Genomic DNA, 22,584 nt, shown 5'->3' with positions numbered 1-22,584 from the left:
TACCAGTCGTTTCTGTTATCTTAACTGCAGTTCGCACATTGAAAAGTTAACTTCGACGTACGTGGTGCAAACATTCTTGGCGTACATTTCTTGGTTCATTAATATTCATGTTTCAGCGTGGTTACGTCTTAAACCACACATCAGTATGCATATCACCACTTCTAGCTGTCTAATATAATTATAATTTCTTTGACTGGGCCCACATTCTACATAGTAGGTTGTGCATTTGAACTTTGGAACTATAAATGAGGGGTTTTCCCGCCAAGCGACGTTGGTAAAATATATGTCAGTAATTTTTCCAGCGGGATGCAACCATCGATTTAGTTCTTAGATTTGTGTGTTTTTTGTAGGGCACGGGTTGATAATTTTAATGTCTTTTTTTCGATTATTTATTTCGATTACTATCAAAGGACTAATAAAATATTACATTTTTGTGTCAGAATGAACCAAATTATAGAATGAACCATACTAAACAGAACATCCAATCAATTCGATACGTCTGTGGTAATGATAAGATCTTACCGTAAATACTCACATCTGTGGCAGTCGTTACAACTGAATGATGCCTCCTATGAGGATTACGTGTATTCTGCCAAGCATACCACTTGCGACGCAAAACACCCCTTACCTGCAAAACGGAAATAGCAGAAAAACAAAAACAAAGAACATACTATAGACATGATGGAGCTAAAACACTGAACAATGGTTTGGCTAGATCTAGTACTGTTATTCTTGGTTCTACCTAATTTATATATTAGGGCATGCAGAGAGTTTTTACTGTGCATTACACTTAACTCATGCAGATGCAATTAGTTGCTACAATTTGTTAGAAGCTGTTAGAGGAACCGGATAGTTATGGTAACGCTTGGACAACAATGTTGAATGTTATCACCGTTGCCAGTATAATATTAAAAGTAAAGTAAGACATTTTTGTGTTGACTAGAACGGAAAAATTTCTCAGTTCATAATTAGATTCGCTGTAAAAATGTAATATATAAAATCGACATGCTATTTCATTTGGTAAACCTTAAAAGGAAAAATCAACAGGAAAATCAACACTATTTCCATGTTTGTATTGAAAACAAAGGATCCAATATATCGGCAACGCACAATATTATTACAGCATTTATACAGGTATTTCAGGTACTGTATGCTGGCCAAGGGACTGATTTGTCAAAATAAAGCGCACAGGAATATATATTATTGCAATTTGATGAAGCGTTGTGGAAATATTTTGGTATGATTTGTTTTTAACTTGCTATTGGAAAATATAGTGGCGCACCCTCCAGATATTTTTTACGTATATGTTACTCTATCAAGGTTAAAAAAGTAAGGGACAAAATGTTTTTGATAACAATTTACATAATACCATTTTTTATGTTAAGTATCAGATGGGCACTGTAAAAGCACAACACAAACACTAATATAGTAGTATGAATAACATAAACTGAAACATAAAACAAAAATGATAAACATTTTAAGACAATAAAAAAATTGCGTCCTCTCCCCTTCTCAGACAGACGCTGTACGTACATCAGTTATCACGCTTAGTACTCTGGTTAGTGTGGTTTGACTGGGATCCTGTTGATGGGCTGTGCGAGAGTCTAACCATGCCGTCCATTTTCGATGAATCACATCACGCACCTAAAAATAGTCCCAGAGAAATAAACATGCGCGATCTAAATTTGTCCTAAATATTTCGGCATTCGCGAAGTAGAATGTTCATTTAATCTTTAAGTACAAGATCATAACTTAAATAAAAAAAATAACATTAATTGGTCCCTGGTTTAATGCAAATCGCATTTAGCGACGTGAAACTGATTTGCTGATAATTAGTCATAATGACATGATTTATATCTAAGGTATTAGTATTAATTACAATTTAACCAATCAAATCAAATCAAGACTTCAATTTAATATCACAGACTTGCAACAACAAAATTTACAACATGCAAGAACGGTTTAAACGAGAAAGAAAACGGACCCTGAATATCTCCATTAAATTTGAATAAGCATAAACAAGATAGCGATTGGCTTTAGACCTGTTCATGGAGATGGAAGTAACTAATACATTATAGCAATTAAAACAATTACTACGAATCAACAATTATTGTGCCTTAATGTTTACCAGTTTAATATAGCATGATATCATACCCATCATGCGAAACACATTATTCTGCACTCATTTCTCCTTTTTTCAGTTTTTGGAACACTCTTCAAAATGTGAAGAAAACAACAGCACATTTTTTCACCGGTAAACAAACTGTCACAATTTGATCGAATGCCGACATTGCACAACTCCTAATTCCTTATTTTAATATAAACAATTATCACAAACGTTTATAACCAGTACATTCTTTGCATCGTCCTGTACTAGATATTAGTGCAAATCGATAACAAATGGTACTTTTCTGGCGCTAATCCAATTGTTTGTAAAATTATTCAAATCGGAGCATCTCAGATTTATATTTTGAAATATTGTCAATCATTTACCATATGTAAATAGAAAACTACTACAAATTTTCCAAGTGAATGGAAGATATATGAAACATAACAATTAATATATTTATTAAATCATCTCTTGCTACTTCAAAATATTGTTTCTAGCACAGTAAGTATACTTTAAACAGAAAATAATCAATATAATTATTCGGTCAGTGAAAGTTCATGATAATTTGTCTAAGTAAAAAACAAAAACAATATTATTTTTGTCCGTTCAAAAGGGGGTTCAAGTCAACAAAACGCGGTCACGAAATAGTGAAAGTAAGCAATGCCTTTCTATTGAAGTAGATATTCTATTACGCAATCTGTACTTGCAAAGATAACAAAAACACAGATATTTTCACAACCGGTGAAGAGATATATCGGTGGATTGTAAATCATACCGCTGCTTGTTTTGTGTAACAAATTCAGAAATTGCACTCACGACGTGAGCTTTTGCCACCAGGCTAATGGCTGGATTGCAAGTGATCTGGTCAACTACGTTTCTACGCGGAGGTTGAATTATATAGATACGTGATTAAAGAAAATGCGCTATCATTGCGGTTGATAGCTCTGGCACCCTTCTATACAGTTAAAGATACCAGGGTTTAGGGTTACCGGGGTAAACAGAAAAGCTTCCACTTCAGACTAGCACAGGTCTGCAATCACAGATCATATTGCACAAGAAATCATGTCATCGACCGGGAGGGGACAATCATTCAACTAAAGACTCGAACACCATAATCATCGTGAAAAAAAGAGAAGCGATACAAATCCGAATTATGGGGGCCCAGAGCTCTCAACCGGGAGAAGACACATTTTCTCTTAATCACGTATGACCCAACCCAACCTCCGCCGGAAAAGCAGTGGACCAAATCGCTTAATAATAATACGTTGATGTTGATCGATCGTTTGTTGGCTTTATTTATGAAATTGCGAGATTATTATTGATTATCACTTGAATATTTTCTGCAATAACGAAAATAAATATCAATGGGCTTCATTAAACCCCCTTATCAGTTTCATCGTCCATCCTAGCCCCAAGTAGTAGTCACGGTTGTTTGATGTGGTCATTTGTTAATTTTTCTACCAAAACATTATGTAATGTTCAATTCTAGACATGAACAATTACCAACAGATATCACACTAATATATATATATATTATATTTAGCCATTTTTAACATAGATTTTCACTTCTTTTCAAATTATTCATCGTTTTCTGCCTCTTTGTGGTAATTTTAATTCTATAAACTTTACATTTGTGCATAAATTGAGGGCGCTATTTACACATATTTTAAATTTAAATTAGCCCAATAATATTATTTTTTCCTTGCATTTTATGATAAAAAGTTTTGTGAACATTTGCCATTTGTTAGTCTTTACCATAATACAAGTGTCTAACCCTTTTAAAGATGCAAACAAGATTTAAGATAAATAGCGCCATCTTTGTTCAACTTTTCTTTAAAATGACTACATTTTACATGCCATCGAACAACCATGTAGTAGGAAAAACTCCGTCTAAATGAGCGCATGGATGATCCTAAGATTAGTGTAAGTCATTTGGTCGCTTATTTCAATGATTTACTGCACCGGTGCACCAGGAAACATCAGCTTGGGGTCAATGCATTATTTGCATTTCGATTGAAAACAAGAAAATAAAGTCAATGTGTTTTTATGTATTAACTATTCAACATGTGAGTAAAAGGCAGAACTAATTGTTTTTAATAAAACTATTAAAACTATTAATTTGTTTTGCCAGATGAATTGGCAAGTATTGATTTACGTTACAAAACTAGTGTTGTTACGTTACGTTACTCCTTTAAGTTCTACAGCCGAAAAGACGGCTGAACTTCAGTCACCAAACAGTGCCTCTATATTTTGTAACAGTCAATATTTTCCACCATTTGCTGTTGGAGAAAGTCACCTGCTGGACAACACAGGTAATTGTATATTACTCATTGCCCATATTTGGCCAACAACTGCCCCTAGCAAAGACATCCTGGTCACCCCACAGACAGATGGAAGTTGCACATTGTGAAGAATGTGACTGTCGCATAATGTTCTAACATCGAGATAAAATACTAGTTTTGAATAAGTGGTTGTATCGTCAGCATGGAAATAATATTTATACAATAAGTTTGCACATCCAAACTAATGCTTGTCAAACATAGTACAGACAGAGAAACATTTACCCGAATCTACAGCCACCTCCGTGCACATTGTTTCTCGGTCAAATCACTCTAGGATTCAACAAGTAATTTTGCCCCTAGTGAAATTATCTTGAATTAACTACTACATTTTGGCGGGTTTCTATAACAGACGACAAAGAGGCAGGCAGAAATTAATAATTTCTTCCCACTACGCGATCAATTGATTCTTTCCTTTAGGAAGTATTGCGGTATTCCCAATCGATGTTGCCTAGTTCTCTAGGCATCGTGTCGGCTTGTCTCAAAATTGCTATTTACCTCCTCTGTGCTTCGCATTTATGTGTATATACATCAATATAGCTTGCAAACTTGTTGTCCAATCATTTATAATTTATAATTAATGAATGATCAGAGTATAATAGTCAGCGTAGAAATATGTTCAAGTGGGTACTACACTACCTATAATACGGTTTTGTAGTTGGAACTTGATGGAGTTACAAAATCCAATGGTCTTATTATATAATAGTGAAATATGTAAGTTTCTACAAAGAATATTGCCGCCCTCTGCTGCTTATAAATTGATGGGTTTAGTCTTCAACAGATCGACTGTCTTCCATTGCACACCATATAACTCTTCTTCCTGGATATTTGGGCAAATATTCTATTTTTCATTAAAAGCACCTACTACTTTGTGCATCCGGCCTTTTAAAATTAGATTTAAATTAAATAAGGGAATGTCTAACTTTGATTTCTGAATAGAATGAGTTGCGCATTTCGTGTGACTTTCTATAATATTGACAGCTGCGCTATGTTTGAAGTGAGTTATATAATATCGTTACTTTTATCTATATACTCGTATATAGGTAAAGCGGCACTCTTTTGTAACAATATACAAAACAATCAGTTCGGAGTAAACAATTTTCAGTCAGCTTTTCATATTGTAGAGGTTTGCCTCCTGTTTCGTAATATTGAGAAAAAAGTCAATTTTGTTATTTTATGCAGCAAAAAAAATCCACAAAGTGATTTATATTTTTGATTATACCAAATATTTTGAAAAAATCGGAAAACCTTCCCTAGACTTTCATGTGCTCTAAGCGATAGTGCAAACAAGCTCGAAAGAATCTCGGAAGCGGCGGCTTGATGGGGTTGTTATTTTCTTTGGATGGGGGGGGCATGAAAAATTTACGTTTTACCGGCTTTCTGTACTCAATTTAGGGAACAAACCAAAAGATCGTTGACGTCCTATAAACGTAACTAGTTTCGTTTCTCAGCCGATCCCCTCCCTCCCTGCCAGAAACGTAATAGTGAAATATTGAAAATTTTGACATAATAATAATAATGACACATTCTTCAGACCGATGTTTTTGCACAAACGTAATCGAGTATTTTTACCCCTCCCCCTAAAACGAAACTAGTTTCGTTTATAGGACGTCATCGATCTTTTGGTTTGTTCCCTTAACTAAGACGCACACAGATTTGCCGATGATGCGATTGCGTGGTATTAATTTGTATCTTTTTACACCAATGAATCCAAAATTTCTCCTTTAATTGCGCCGAAAATTCCAAATAAGTGGAATTTCGACTGCAAATCTCATCTCATACAAGTTTCCTGGCTTTAACAAAATACTGAATGCGACTTGATTGCGTTGGCCATGTACGCAGGTTGGCGCCGCGTTACGTGACGCCTATCACGCATTCTTGACTTATATTTTTCCGCCAATTTGTTTAGGTGTCTTGAGCCATGCGAATGTTAGAGTGAAATTGTGATTTTTAAATAAAGAAATTCGAATTCGAGTGAAAGAATACATCTTAGTGTTTATAAGTATCAAAAATCTCAAATGCGGGCGTGGACGAATGTATCTCCCCTATTCTGCCCAAAAGGCGTGAATCATTAACCTTTTTGGCTGAGCCAGTCTTTTCAAAGCAATATAAATGAAATAAAACCGAGAAGGTGGGTCGAAAGCCACACAGACAAAGGGCACAGACACTACGATATAACTACCACATTTATGTCACTACATTCTGCATATTTCCATTAAGATTTAGGTGAAAAGTCCGCATACCGAAGGTCATATTATAAACGTTTCACTACACCTTGTTGTATTTACACCGTGTTACAGTTTCAAGCTATTACGCTACGCAGCTCTTCTTGCCTGACGAAGAAACAAAGTAGGGTGCCAGTCTGATATGCTGATGAAGTGTCGTGTAACAGCTTAAAACTGTAAAAGGTATGTCGCCAAAATACATTTTCTGTTCAAAATATGTGACAAGCATTAACATATTCCAAATGGCCTTCATAATACTCGTATGTCTATTTGTTTTCATAAACGAAGTATTCTAAGCCTAGAAGGTATAACAATATTTTGAGTGTTTGGTGCTTAGTGCTTATGCTTCCTACAACGTAATACAGGAAGTCATCTGGAATCTAAATCGAATCTCCCGAAATAGTGCTCTTGAGTTTTCACATTTCGATATTTTAGTGCTGAAAAGATGCATCATGATTGTAGTCAACTTTAACCTGATATTCCGAAGCTATCTTATGATAACACAAGATAAGGATATATACAAAGTATGGTAAATCGCTTCTTGGACATTTGATATATGGATTTAACGCTTTTGACGTACGCAATACACGCAGTATTAATCCCCAAAAGATCTTTATCATATCGAATATTTTAGCTGGTGATATTATTTTACGGGTCATATCTTGTGTGCTTCTTGAGTAGGCTATTTGGCTCCATCTTATATCTTCTATCGTCTTATCTTGTTCTTATAATTCCCTGAACAACAGGAATAGATCTAAACTCTTGGTGATCATTTCGTATTTATTTCACCAAAATTAATCCCTTGGCCTTACTGGGGAAATTAAAACAACACGAGTAAAATATACCCTTGGTGCAATGTGATGTTGCTCTGTTTGTGTCAATTTCTGCCCTACATTTATGTTTGTTAAAACGAATTTGTTAAATATTACCTCATTTTCTATGTTTCAAAACTTTAAAACATATATTATATAGATGACTAAGATTGCCAGAAAGAATTTTGTACTTTTACCTCGCACATATTGTTTCATACAAGTTTGTCTCATTCTTAGGCAACGGCAACACATATTCAGTGTCATTTCAAACCAAATATAACCATTGAATGATATAAAATTCTAGTATATCATTAGACTTCAAGGTCACTAAATGTGTACATCTGAAAATCAGAATTGTCTAACAAGTTAGCCCTGTTGTTATTATGTAAAGTCTGCACAAAAAGTGACTCAGCTGTTATAAATACGCCTATAGATTCAGAACTAATAATTGTTTTCACAATATTTCAGCACAAAAAGAAGGATGATTTATTTACGCGCATTTTGATACCCAATTTGTCCAATTTTGTTCAACATTGACAATACAGCAGTGTTTTGAATGAAAAATACCCCCAATTTAAAAGTTGCAGTTATTTGTATTGATTTGAAGTAAGCGCGAAGATAATGGCGGGCTTTACGTGTTTACAGGGCTGGCATTATAACCATTGATCGCTGGAAACTTCAACTTTTAAATTCGGGTATTTTTCTGCAAAAGCACTACTGTGTTGTTAATATTGAACGACATTTGACGAATGGGGTATCAAAATGTTTTGTAAATAAATCATCTTCTCTATGTTGAAATATTAAAACAATTATTAGTTCTGAATCTATAGGCGTATTTATAACAGCTGAGTTACTTTTTGTGCAGACTTTACATAGTATTCACCTTGGTCTGGGCGGACACTTTATAAATGAATTTAGAAGAGCAGCAACCACACCACTTGCATTCCATTCCAGATGTTAAATCTACTTCATATACAAAATTTGGGAAAAGAATCGGACGTTTATTTTAGGGCCTTTCTTCTATAACTGGTCTTTACATTTAGTTCTATTGAGAGAGTGCCCGTTGAGGGCGTTATAACCTCCATTAGAGTATAATGTTAAAAACCAATTAAAAAAATGCTATTTTTCTGAAATTTTCAGAGTCTGCATGCAGTATGAACATGTCGATATAATAATCAAGTAGTTGCCCTACCTGCTTTTCTCTGAACATGCTGAAAAGATAAAAATTTCTCTCTATACCTCAATGATAATGAAACCTAGGTGTATGTTCCATTCGAAACGTAAGTGTACTTTCATTGAGGCTGGCAGAAACCTTTCATGACCGTCTTTTGTGAGTAAATTACGCACGAAAAAACATCTTTGTAATTTCGAGTTCAATTGAATGCGTTGTTAATCATAATAGCATTCTTGTTTAATTCCCAAAACTGACTATGGCATAGTCTAGTATTCACTTTTTTACTTGAGAACCTGAAGCTCAAAGTAGTCCTATAAGCATTTGTTATGTCAAGTTACATTTTGGTCTAGAATTTTTGTTATTGGCAACAAAATTAGTACAAGACGTCTGATGTGGGCTAATTAATAGTAACATGTACAATGCGACTACATATTTAATACTGCGTTAGTTCCCAATTCCCTTTTTCAGGTCGGCAGTGCTCACAGAATTAGATTTTAGTGCATTTTAAAAAAGAGGTTTTTTTTCCTTACAGCTATTACAAAGAAGCATCCCTTAACTTTATCCCTACCGCAAGAAATTAAAGCACTTAATTTCTCTTTTCGTTGTACAATAAACAAACATAAAAATAGTTTTTAACCCGCTTTGTCACCTACATAGAAAACAAGTAGTGGGCGGGGATCCTTTAGCGTTGAGAGCCTGTTGAGATATAGCCTATATAATATTTATATTTTCTTCTATAGGATATCGATTCGAATGGAATATATACAGGCAATAACCAAAACTAAATACAATTATAACGTTTTGCAGATATTCTTCATACAAATTAAGCTGGCTGCTAACCGTCCAGTGCGTTTTGTTTTGCACACCACGCTTGACATCGCGCGAATAAATAACGCTTAAAAAGGACCTAGCAGCAAAATATTACTGGAAAAGTGTATTAAAGATATATGTCACGTGGTTGTCGTAATCAATGTCAAAAGTGCCTGAATGGAATTGAACCGTTTACGTTCACTCAGGGAAATCAAACCTGATTTTTTATTCATAAACCCTAAAGAAATAGTATACTGCAATTTATTATTTATTTCATGTATGAGAAAAAAATAAACACAAGAAAAAAAATGTTGAATTGTTCTGGCCAGTCAGTCTGACCATCAAGAATTTATTTGTTTCCTGAGAGGCCAAAACAACTGTCATAATGTGAACATTGGGGTCATTTAAAAACATACCATAATCAGATTTATAAGCAAGAAGGTGTATAAAATCATAATACCACTTCAGTTCTCGAAAATAGTATTATTCAATACACAGTTTGCCAACATGTGTCAAAGGAATCTTGCTAATTTACATCTTTTTGTCAAGTATAACTTTGATGCCCAGTTGGCACAAGATCATTCTGTCAGAATACATACATACGTATTTAGACATTACAGAACTGTGTCCATGAGAGTTTGACAAGTACTGAGTTTCCAGTGATCATTGGAAAAAAAATGATGTCTCGGATGTCAAATGAACCTTGTGAATTTAGAATTTAAATGTAGAACTACCTAACACGTCTGTGATATCATGGTGTGATACTGTGTTTGATCAAAAAACAACTAGTCCCGAAAAACAGCCGCATGCTATCTATTACTTGTCCCATTTTGCTTACACGAGCCTATTGTACAGAGATATACACTGGATTACTAGGAAAATACATTGCGATATATTGAGTTGCAGCTACTGCATTTTGATTGACAAATATCTTATAGAATCAGCACGATTTCATAAAACCAATATCATGTGTGAAATTAGAATTATAGAGTAATAACAATAGAGTAAAATAAATTAACTTATATCGGTTTTCTATGTTAATGCTAGTATTGTCAATGAATGTAGCAATGGTACAGAGAAACTATATAGAAAACCTTCCGTCCCCTATATTGCAGTATTTTTTTAAATATTTTATTTGGTTACAGCTCCGTTATTTAACTCCAAAGGGTCATTGGTCTATAACCATAACCTATTACCTATTACCTAAGCCCTAACCATAATCATACACATCACCATGACCATAAGCTAAACCTAATCCTAACCCTAACCCTAACCCTAACTCTAACCTAACCACATCCATAATAATAACCCTAATCATAACCCTAAGATGCCCTAAACCCGTAACATTAACCCTTTATGGGCTGATGACCCATCGGACTAATGGTGTTCCCCCGTGTTTTCAGATGCCAATGATCAACTCTTGGGGGCCATTATTCAGGATGTGGAGTTCTTTGATGCGCTTTTTAACTTTAATACTGGGGCTAGGCTTACCATATTGATATTATTTAACAATATCAATAGTAGAAGTAGCAGCATTACGATCACAGACCCGAATAAATATACTGCAGTTATATTATCAATACTGATTTGACCTTCATTGATGTGAATGAATTTTTCCGAATACATGTAGCGGAAAGGACGTGACCTCAGATTTGATATCACAATAAGGGACCATGCAATGTTCTGGAAAGTCAGTATGATCAAGAGTTCGCTTGTTTCCTGACAGACGAAAACAACTGTTATGTTAACATTCGGATCATTTAAAAATACCATAACTAGAGCGGTTGGTGTGGAGGTTGTTGGGTGATGGTATGGTAGTGCGTGAAAACCTCGCGTGGTTGTGTTTATATGTGAGTTTCTTTTCAGAACCCTGTATGATCGCAGCTAGGATGGTGATTATAGGGAAATGTACCGAGAACGGAAACCCATGCATTTATTTTATTATGTTTTATGACATTGTTTTGTTAATGTGGAACAGAGGTAGTAAATCTGGTGTATATTATAAATTGGTAGGTGATGAGTATATTGTTTATCAGGTACTTAATTGTTAGGGTTGTAAAGGATATAAGGCAAGTAATAAAGAAAACTACAGTGAAATTGAGATGTATTACATGTATAATGGTGATATTGAATCATCACCAAAGATTTTCACAGCAGCACTGGAAGAGGTTTTCAAAAAGTCCAACCTAAAGAGAAAAGGATTCAACATTGACGGGGAGATGTTAACAGATCTTAGATTTGCAGATGACGTTGCCCTAACTACAACATCGGTGAAGGATATGGAAGATCAACTGAACAGCTTGTGCAAAGAAAGCATACACGTGACGTGGGACTGCAAATGCACAAAGGAAAAACACAGTTTATGACAAACTTTGAGACAAAAGAAACAATCGCAATAGCAAATCACCAGATCAAGAAAGTTGACAACTATAAGTACTTAGGACAGACCTTGAGAACGGATACCAACACAGCTGAAGAGATCCTAATCCGTGTAAAGGCAGGGTGGAGATGCTTTGGTATGCATAAAGAACTGCTGACAGATAAAAACATACCACTGTCACTGAGGCGAAAAGTTTATGACCAGTGTGTGCTAACAACTATGACCCATGGTGCAGAGACTTGGTCAACAACAAAAGAAATGGAACAGAAATTGGTAACAGCACAGAGAGCTATGGAAAGGAAAATGCTCCACCTCTCTTTTGCGTGATAGAGTCAGACATATAGAAATCAGAAAAGTAACCCAAGTCAAAGACATCTTGCAGAAGATTAAAGAAACAAAATGGAGATGGGCAGGTCACTTATCAAGAACTGAGGACAACAAGTGGACGAAGAGACTTACAGAATGGCAGCCAAGGACTGGAAAGAGGAGAAGAGGAAGACGAAAAAGACACTGGAGAGATGACATTACCACCTTTATGAGTACGACAGATTGGTCATCAGCGGCTAGGAATAGAAGAAGATGGAAAATGCTGGAGGAGGGCTTCACACAGCAGAGGGTGAAACAGCCTGATGAGTGAGTGAGTGAGTGAGTGATAAAAGATCTTATGCTTTATTGTCTGAAGATAAAGGTTACTCAGTGTACAATTATTGTTTAAGGCTCATATAAAAATATGGAAAAACAAACAAAGTTTTATAACATTATGTGTTTAAAATATTTGATGTCAAAAGGAGGCCTGTTAAAACTGCTTATTATAACATAGCTTTAGTAACATTTGAAATTTTTTAGGAGCTTGAGCCTTTGATGGTAGGATCGTTTTGAAGGATTACATTTGTATTGATAATTAAAGAACTTGCTAAGATCTAAAGATTTGGATGCTTAAAAGTGTAAGGTAATGTAGAGAAGAGTTTACTGTTTCACAATAGTTCAAATTTAGTTTTATAAACACGATGTTGTGTTGGACATCATCAGGTGACTAATTTAGGTTGATTGGTAATGTGTGAGATGGTAATATATTTGTTCATAGCATGTTATTTGGTGTGTCCCATTTTACATTGATACACACTGGATTACCCCTGAAAATACATTGGGATTGAGTTGCAGCTACTAGGAGAGTATAAGCATATTTGCTGCTGTGTGTAGATGGTAAAATGTTTGGAAGTAGCATGGTTTCCAAAATACTTTAAAGAGTGAGCTGTTGGAACTGTAATGTAAAATTTCAGAAAAGTGTTTTATATTTTGAAACCTTTTCTTTCACACATCACTAATCCAGAATGGAATCAACCGTTTTATTTGGTTTACAAGTTATTGCACTTTGAATTTGTATCTAACGTATCCTAAATATTTATACCCCAAATACCACGTTTAGCTTGTGGTTATATTATTTTATAATATATAGTTATGAAATAGCAACCTTTTTTTATAATCGAATCTCAAGCTAAACAGTGGTGTTTAGCTAAACGTCTGTTTGAGATTTTGATCCTAGCTGGATCTTATCAAAGGCTTACGTCACGTTTGTATTTTAAGATCTTGCTAAGATCAAAATTTGTGGCTGGTAAAAATGTTGGATTTGATAAAAGTTTTAAACAACTAAAATTTGGGAGAAAGTGTATTACAGACCTCACAAATAGGTGGTAGTGGAAAGCATATTTGCTGCAGTTTGTAGATAGTAACCAGTTAATTGGAATAAATATCAATGATGATGTGAGATGGCTTTGGACGTAGCATGGTTTCAAAAATTCAAAAAAGCTGTTGGAACTATAATGTAAATCCCTAGTTGTAACATATTTAAAGATGTTAGGCATTTAGGCATTTAGGCAAATTTGATTACTACCTTATGTATTTTGAGAAAAGGGTTCCATATTTAAACACATCACAAATCTAAAATGGAAGAAACCTTTTTATTTGGTTTACAAGTTATTGCACTTAAACAAGTTGCACTTTTTATCTAAACGTATCCTACATTTTGATACCCAGATGACACAAGATTATTCTGTCAGATATAGACGTTCAAGAACTGTGTCCTTAAGACTTTGACAGGAAAAATAAGTTCACTGTGATCATTGGCAGAAGAAAACATGATGTCTAGAGTGTCAAATAAACATGGTTATAATTTAAATGTATAACTAATACGTCTGTGATATCATGGTGTGATACTGTGTTTGTCCAAAAATCAGCTAGTCACAAATAACAGCCGCATGCTATCTATTACTTGTCCCATTTTGCTTACACGAGCCTATTGTACATTGATACAAACTGGATTACTCGGGAAAATACATTGGGATTAAGTTGCAGCTACTACAGTTTGATTGACAAATATCTTATAGAATTAGTACGATTTCTGTCACAAAACCATATTGATATTTTTTAACAATTTCAATGGATGAAGTAACAGACTCGAATAAATGTACTGCCGTGATATTATCAATATTGAAATTACCGGCAGCCTTTATCAAATCACACGTGTATTCGGAGGAAATTATATACCATCAAATGAAGCGATTCGTGTTTACCATGTTTACGTGGCTCGTGACCTAGACTTGTTCGAATATTTTTAATAAGAAACAAATGGATGGTGCTAGAAACATTTGCAAAATAAGAATAAAAGAAATAACCTTATGAAGAATATGTTATTTTATTTGAACTTGGCGATTAACATTTTGAGCTCCATCTAAGTTGCAAATTCTATACATGAATGTGCATTTATTCAATCGAATGACCGTTGATTGATTTGACAGTCAACATTCATGTCAGAAACATGACACACACACAAATTAAGGTAGACATTAAAACAACACGAAAGTTTATGAAAATGCATGAGTGGAAAACATTGACAATGAGTGTAGATCTTGACATTTTACATGACTAAATATAAACCCGTGATTATGAATATTATCATTTTTGTTGACAAGCACAATTGCGATAGATACCATTCAAGATTATTGATTCAAGGACATAGAAAGGAGGTTTTTATTTGAGCGAAGGTAGAGATGAGTTGACTTCTGACGTCATTGCCTGGCAGTATGCGCGCGCATCATACATTATTTTGATCTATTTTGATATTTTTGAAATCCCCCAATATTTTTCTCGCTTCGGGCGCATTTATTACACTTTTGCACTATGTTTCACCAGTTTCACTTAAATATAGCAAATTTGTTCGCGCATTGGCACCAAAACCTTCTTCTCGTCAAAGGTACTGGCTTCGCTATACTTCAAGAATTTTTTCCAACACCCCCACCCCCATGTCGAAAAGAAATATACGCGACTGCCTTTGTTGATGGAATATTATAAGTGAGCAAGTGAGCTTGACCATGCCTAGACGTCCAACTGCGTGATCCTTTGGCAACTTTTGAAAATGCACAAATTTTCATATGGTGATATCAATCTTTGTAAATTTAGAGCTTTTGGTAGCAAATACGGTATTAAATTGGAGCTAACAAAATGCTTCATACGATAGTGCCAATTAAATTGTCATAACATGAGTAGGTTTAGAGTTATGACGGGTTATGTAAGTGAGGAGTTTCTTTTTGTGTTGTTTTTATATAATAATAGGTTAATGTTAGGAGGTGCAGGATAATCTGTAATTATTACAGCTTACAACAAAAACAGTTAACCAAGTTGGTATTTTTTTAATTGGCTTTAAATTTTCAAAATCATTGCCATTAGAAGTTTCGTAGACTGTTACAGCGCACATCGTCCACGCCAGGTAAAGAATAATTTTTGTATCTATAGGCATTAAAGAACGTGTCTTTATAAACTGCCCGCCGGCTGCTGAGAGTAGTTTCTATAACAAAATGAGCTTTATACTTATACTCCGCGTTCGGTGAGCGATTGGTTAAAAACCAATCATTGGCTAAAAACCAATCGCTAATGGCTCAGCGATGTAATTATATTCAGCTATGAGTTTTCAAAATAAACAGGCTAAATCTATTGTCAGTGTATTGTTGAAGGTCGAGTCACATTACTCCGTTGCATATTGAGATGAATTGATTTTATTCCTATAATGAAAATAGACCACATGTTGTGATATGATGGTGTAGATTCTTTTGATGTGATTATATTCTCAAACCCTTTAATAATACACCGTTATTTTTGCTTTTTGTACAAAATATTTGTAAGACTTGCAGTTGAATATATGTGTTGAAAGAATATGACAATCGTTACTGTGCGTATTGAAATTCCACTCTGCGTCTTGAAAACAAAAACCTGACGAAAAATCGAATTTGCTTGAGTTCGCAACGTTAAAGAGGATAATGATTATGCGCATATCGTAAAAGTTGATAAATGGCAACGCTGCATTCGCACTGGGGAAGAAGCGTGTATTTTTTTATGGTAACCGGTGGTGTGTTTACAGAATATCTGAAGATATATATATAGAATATAATGGGCTTAGAAGAAAGCTATTATGCTCATCACATTTTGTCAAATCAAAAAATTGCTAACATTTTTTAAAGAAAAAGAGTGGGAGGCATTCAATACAAGGAAGAGACAATGGTGGTAGTTAAACTTGCAGTTTACTTAGTAGGAGTCAAAACAACGTAACATTTGCAATTTGAAACATAAGTGGATTCTGTAGTCGATAACACATTTGAAGTATGTATTACAACATGAACTAGCATAAATTTTCTCATAGACGTTACACGTAGAACGCTAGTCAGTCGATGACTATTGTTAAACAAGATCCACTCAGTAACTTAATTAGGCGCTTGAAACGATCGAATTCGGTGTTGAAATTATCAATATTTTTAGTTACAACATAATCAATTTTATCGGTCAAATGAAAAGAAAAGTAAAAGTCAGAAGAAAACTATGATGCTTGGTACTGTATATTTTTTTCAAACCCTGGTATTAAACTTAAGTGTGAAATTTTGGCTTCTAGTGTAAGATTTTCAACTTTCACAGGCTTCAACTTGCCCCGCGAGCTTCTTTTTTGGGTCAACGTTTTTGCTTTTCAAAGTAACATAATTCGCCAACGAAAGATATTTCCCAATTTTCAAAAACACATCATATAAAGCTATATGTCATAGTTTTGTCAGAATATCGGATTTAATTGCACCATATTTCAATTCCGACTACCAGTTTGTCAAAATCAAGCGAATGTACCCATGGATGGATGATTTTGCAAGCCACAATAGAAATATCGATTATGTTTATATTAGAAATGACGTACTGGTCGGACATTTTGGCAGTCGCAAGTGAAAAAAAGAAAGAAATCAAAACGGATATTCTGACAAAACTATAATATATAGACACACACGAGGTGCCTTACAGCGGTGGGAAATATCGTTCTTTAGCTAGCTATATTAGTTTGAAACGCAAACAAAATTAATTCCGAAAAAAGCTCGCGAGCGAAGTTGAGGCCTGTAAATATCAAAAATCTTATACTGAAAGACACATTTCATACCTAATTTTAACACCAGGATTTTTTAAAAAGGTATTAACTGACATTATTGAAGAAAAAAATATTGCTTTATATTTGACCCGAGAAAATAAATTTCATAGCAAAAAGGTGTATCTCTGAATTGTGTTGATTTTAACATGTATCGATCGACTTTTAGCGCGACTATGCATAACCAAAACAATAGAAGATAGTCAGTAACGTACTGAGTGGTTAAGCGTTGTCTAAAACGATCTTCACCTTCATTTGTTGTCTGTAGACTATTAGTATTAATACATGCGTTTTCATAATCGAAAAGGGGATCTCCTGTTCAACGTCGAATATGCGGACGTGACTTGTATTCGAGTGGATATGAATGGAGGGACTGGTGGAGAATGTTGTATTTCGTGGTCAATAAACGGATAGATTCCAAAATTAGAATTGCCCAATAAGTGAGCCCTTACTATAATTATTTATAATTATGCCGAGATATCATACATATAATGTACCTTCATTGTGACTAAAAACAAAAAGGGAAGTATAAAATCTAACCAAATGTTAATTTAAGTGCAGATACTATCCTTTATCCTTTCTTGCATTTTTGACCATACAAATACCAACTGAAAATTTGAGATCCTGGGTTCAACCATCTATAAATGCTACCCACTGATTGCTCTTTCAAACTTTTGTCCTTCCATCACGTCTTTACTGATTATAACCGATTGTAAATTCAGCTTTAGGCATGAACCACTATAACATGATTCTATTCCTTTTTTCATTGGTCTTTTTTATTTTATTTTGCTGTCTGTTTTGACCTTTCCCTATGCATTCTTTTAATTTGATGCTCTCCGAGCGCAATATTGATGTTTTGTCTGATACTTTGTCAAACATGTCAAATGTTAGAAAATCTTCAAGGTTAGTATTGGGTAAAAACGCTTTTTAAAATGCAAATATTCGTAACAAATAAAACCCTTGGTGTTTTATTTCAAAAGCTCAGATGGCAATAGACAAAACGAACTTCAATAATAACAAATAATGGACGGGCATGTGGGTGTAAAATACTTTTTAAATCCAATATATTTTCCGTATAATTCGATACGCTATAGTATAGCTCTAAAGTTTGTTTTTCTCAGTTTCTAAATAGTAATTGATCAAAACACAAACCTGGGAGAAGTCCTTAGGGAATTGGGTGAATTGACGTCAACTAATGCCTAATTAAAGAAGCCTAATATTAAAGGGAGTCTCCGGTAATCACAACATTATGCCTTATATGTAAGAATAATAATTATCAAGCACGAATTACGTGGTTTTATTTAAAACAAACTCATCATAAAAACGAATAAAAACATCCGTTTCTCAACACGCGATATTCAAAATTCCCGGGCGCCGAAATTGTCGAGTGCAATAACATCCCAGTAATACAATGAAGACTGACGACCAGGCGGCGGATGACACGATCGAGCCGGCAACTCGTGAAACCGCCCGGCCGTATGGCATTTTCCATATACTCGGTTAGTTTTGTGGGGTTCATTATCGAACCCCAACGGTTTTAGCTTGTATTTATATTATTTATCAACATAGGCCTATTTGTTTGTGATATTTCAAGCGTTTTAAAATTTCAAAATAATCCCATTCAATTACACGGTTGACGATGAAAATTTACTGTATTTAGGGACTGCACGTCATACACCACCTGCTGACGACAATAATATTGAGCACAAATAACCATTTAATTACGTCATTGCACTTAGACAATTGACATTAGGGAATTTTGTATATCGCGTGTTTAGAGCCGACTGTTTTTATTCGTTTTTATATGAGTTTGTTTGTTTGTTCTAAATATTTATTGATAATATTATTACCCTCATGACCCATTATTTTGAAATCACGCACTGTGATTGATCAAAAACGTGTCACGTGATTTGAGTAAATCGTGCACATTCTACAAAGAGCAATAGCCTACTTTAAAACGATCATGTGCGCTGGCTGCTATGGGTTAATGTTAAAAACTGTTTACAACTTAATTTGCGTGAACTGCAATCACAGGTGCGTATTACGAACTACAATCCACGAAAAAAAGGTTGGCACACTTTGCCTGTCTTTTGGTATATCTCTACCCCCGCTCCCCCAATTCAATGTTGGACCAAGCCATGTTGTCAACAGGTCCGTGAGACCCGCCAACATTGATGGGAGTGGGGAAGGGTGGGATATAGGGGGAGTCTGTACTTCACTATTATATTGCATGCATGTTTCACTCGCCTCCCCAATTTTAATAGGGCATGCATTTCCATTGTTTAGTGCAAGTGTGCCAACTATTTTTTTCGCGGATTGTAGGCATGCACACTCTACGTACGTGCGTATTCTGCGAGACGCGAGTACCCGGGGGGGGGGGCACTCCAACTTTGGAGGTCACGCGTATGTAGGGCTGTTAAGACTCCCTTTTTCAGCATCGCTGTCACCCAAAGACCCCATATTTTTTTACGAACACATGCTCTGTCACCCGAAGACCCCTTATTTTTCCATTTGATCTGTCACCCAAAGACCCTTACAAATTCAATTTGAACAGCAACTTTCATTTATCACTGATTTTGTTCCTTATTTTGAAAAAACAATGAAATTTGAAGCCATATAGAACTAGAAATTCGATTTTCGAGGTTTTTGCGTCGCTGTTTCGGCTCTCACCCAAAGATTCCATTTAAAAAAAAGGTCATGTTCTCACTTAATGACCCCATATTTTTTACATTTTGCTCTCACCGAATGCCAAAAATCATGCTCTCACCCAATGACCCCATATTTTTTACATTTTGCTCTCACCGAATGCCCCTTAGTGCGAAAGTGCCAGCCCTACACCTATATCCATTTCATATTGAAGTGCCCCCAGGGCGAGTACTATCGTCTATTGTCTCATAGACGACACCCAGGTACCAATCAAATGACCACACCCACTAACTAAGGATACTTGATACCTGATACATCGAAAATGACTGCTTGCTAATATATTTCCCTCGAATTAAGGTAAATGATTTGTAAGAAAGTTTTACTTTGAATATAAAATTAGTTTGCAATTATACGGGTAGCAACAATTTATCAATAATATCTAAAAAAGAGGTATACTTTTCTTAGCGTTTTACCCGGAGCATTTTAACTGTCAAAGGTACTGAGTGAATAAATTACAGTGAAAGTATAAGAATAAAATCTCACCTCGGTGTTCAGGAAACAGTAGAGTAAGCCGACGAGTAGACCCTGATAAGCGTCAAGAAAAAGAAGCCCGTAGTTATACGTAACAATCCATTCCTTGGGTTCGGTGACTTTTGGTTGTGGAACCAACCACACAAGATTGGCAATGCCCAATAGGGGCAGCAGTACAATTGTAGCTTTAATTGCTTTCCTGTAAAAGCAAATCAAATGTGAATGAAACCTGGTAAGTAATTGTAGACACATAAGGGGCTTAAAAGTGCAAAGAGCTATAAGATTATAAATTAAAGTACTGTTTTCTCAAACCTTCATCCCAACTCTACATGATTTCGGTATCAGTTGAAAACTTTATTTGTTTGCACGACCACTTGAAGAGCTGAAACTTCTGTTGATTTTGACAGTTGAGAAACAAAAATTGTTTATATATTATACCTATTCTATGGTGGGGGTGGGTCAACAAATCATTGAACGAATGTGGAAATGGCACATCTGTATGGAAACCACGTCATAATGAATCATATTCGTATTTTTTGAAATGCTTCAAAAAAGGATTTTCCAGTTGCAGAAATATCTTGCGAAACTCCCAAATTGTGACACCGTAACTATTTTATGTTATCATTTGCAAGTTTATCACCAACTTTAATACTAAGAAAGTAAAAAGGAGGTCATGTTAGAAAAATAACATAGGATAACGGGTATCTAGGGTATACCGTTAGATGTTAACAGGTAAGTTATTCATGAATAACTCATTATTTAACGTGATCAAATATCTGGATCAAACTAAACTTCAATCGCTGGCAGCGAGCGATTTAAATTTAAACCACTAAACGAGACTGTACTTCCGATTCCACGTACCAGGAGATACGAATCGGCGCAGCGAAGAATGATCCATCGCTAGTGGCCAACGACTTAGTATAGATACAGCATCGATGCCTGTTAAAAGGCGTGAGCTATCATGATCTTCTATTCATGTGCTCTCTGTGGAACGTGGTTTAACAAGGGCGGTTTGTGTGGGATCAGGCCTTGTAAATAATAAATATTTGAAACCTGCAATCATTCGAAGCGAAGATAAGGGCTCCTGTAAATATTTATGTGTAATGAAAGTCGGGAGTCAAGAGTGAGACTCTAATGTGGTTGTTTATTGAACAGTACGAATACCAATCTTACTTCAGAAAAGTGCCGTTAACTTAAGCTTGCTGCCAAACTGTATACCAAAATTGTATTAATAAGAATCACTACTTGATAATGACAAATATAGGATATTAAACATTAATATCTGTAGCGCGTGTTTATCACATTCCACTATCAATGTCATACCACAATGTTTAATTTTTAATATAAATTGCGTCATTGTGTGTAATTAATACAATTTCGTGTATTACTTTGATAGTTAGGAAAAGGATATACGATATACTCTCCCGACGAAATGTCTTTCCGCACCCCCTATAACCGCAGAAAATGTAAAAATTGTAATGATACTACAAATGGAAAACGTATCAAACCTAACTGTCACTAAAATACAAACCCTTTAATCAATAATAGCCATAATTGCAGGAACCTGGAACCCTCATTTATTACAAAAATAAATAAAGAAAATATATCCTTATTTTGCGGTAAATTACACAGTAAAATTCCATTAAAAAAAGTGGCGGCGCTGTTTAATGAGGCTCATTATGACGTCAATACCCTCGTGCTATCAAAAAGTTATTATGATCGAATTGCAGTTATCCCGACTGCACTGCTGGTCATCATCAACAATGTTTGATACAAACGCTATTTGGGTTCGGTTGTTATTATTATCTTGGTGTTGTTTTTTTCGGCCGTCCAGATTTCGGGCGATTGTCCATTGAGCCATGAATCTCCTTTTTTCTCAAATTATATCGAACAGATCCCTCGTCATTATTCAATAATCTTACAATTTCACGGTTAGATTTTCATTCACTATGATATGCTTCTATCGTTCCCTTCTGGTGATCGGTAATTTTTGGCATTTTGAGCCTGATCTGATGTTAAAACTGAACAATTTTGGAAGTCGAAATTAAACTATAATGCGCTGCTAGATAGGAAATCCCTGTAGTGAGGCTACATGATACTAACTGAATGGA

General features: G+C 35.1%; 1 protein-coding gene across 4 annotated transcripts in view; it reads right to left on the bottom strand.

Moving 5' to 3' along the window:
* The window catches only part of LOC140151202 (PDF receptor-like), a 280,133-nt gene that overhangs the window by 2,991 nt on the left and 254,558 nt on the right, over positions 1–22,584 (bottom strand). For 2 of the 4 annotated variants that reach the window (XM_072173456.1, XM_072173459.1), the window contains 3 exons: positions 20,486–20,672; positions 1,534–1,644; positions 536–628 (listed from right to left, as the gene is read on the bottom strand). In XM_072173456.1, coding sequence (XP_072029557.1) covers positions 536–628; positions 1,534–1,644; positions 20,486–20,672 — 391 coding nt within the window. Of the gene's footprint in view, positions 1–522; positions 629–1,533; positions 1,645–20,485; positions 20,673–22,584 lie in introns of all 4 variants that reach the window. The other 2 variants (XM_072173457.1, XM_072173458.1) reach the window with 2 other exon arrangements.

Source organism: Amphiura filiformis, chromosome 4 (genome assembly GCF_039555335.1).
Source record: "Amphiura filiformis chromosome 4, Afil_fr2py, whole genome shotgun sequence".
Taxonomy (NCBI): Eukaryota; Metazoa; Echinodermata; class Ophiuroidea; order Amphilepidida; family Amphiuridae; genus Amphiura; species Amphiura filiformis.
This window is presented reverse-complemented; position numbering and strand designations above follow the sequence as displayed.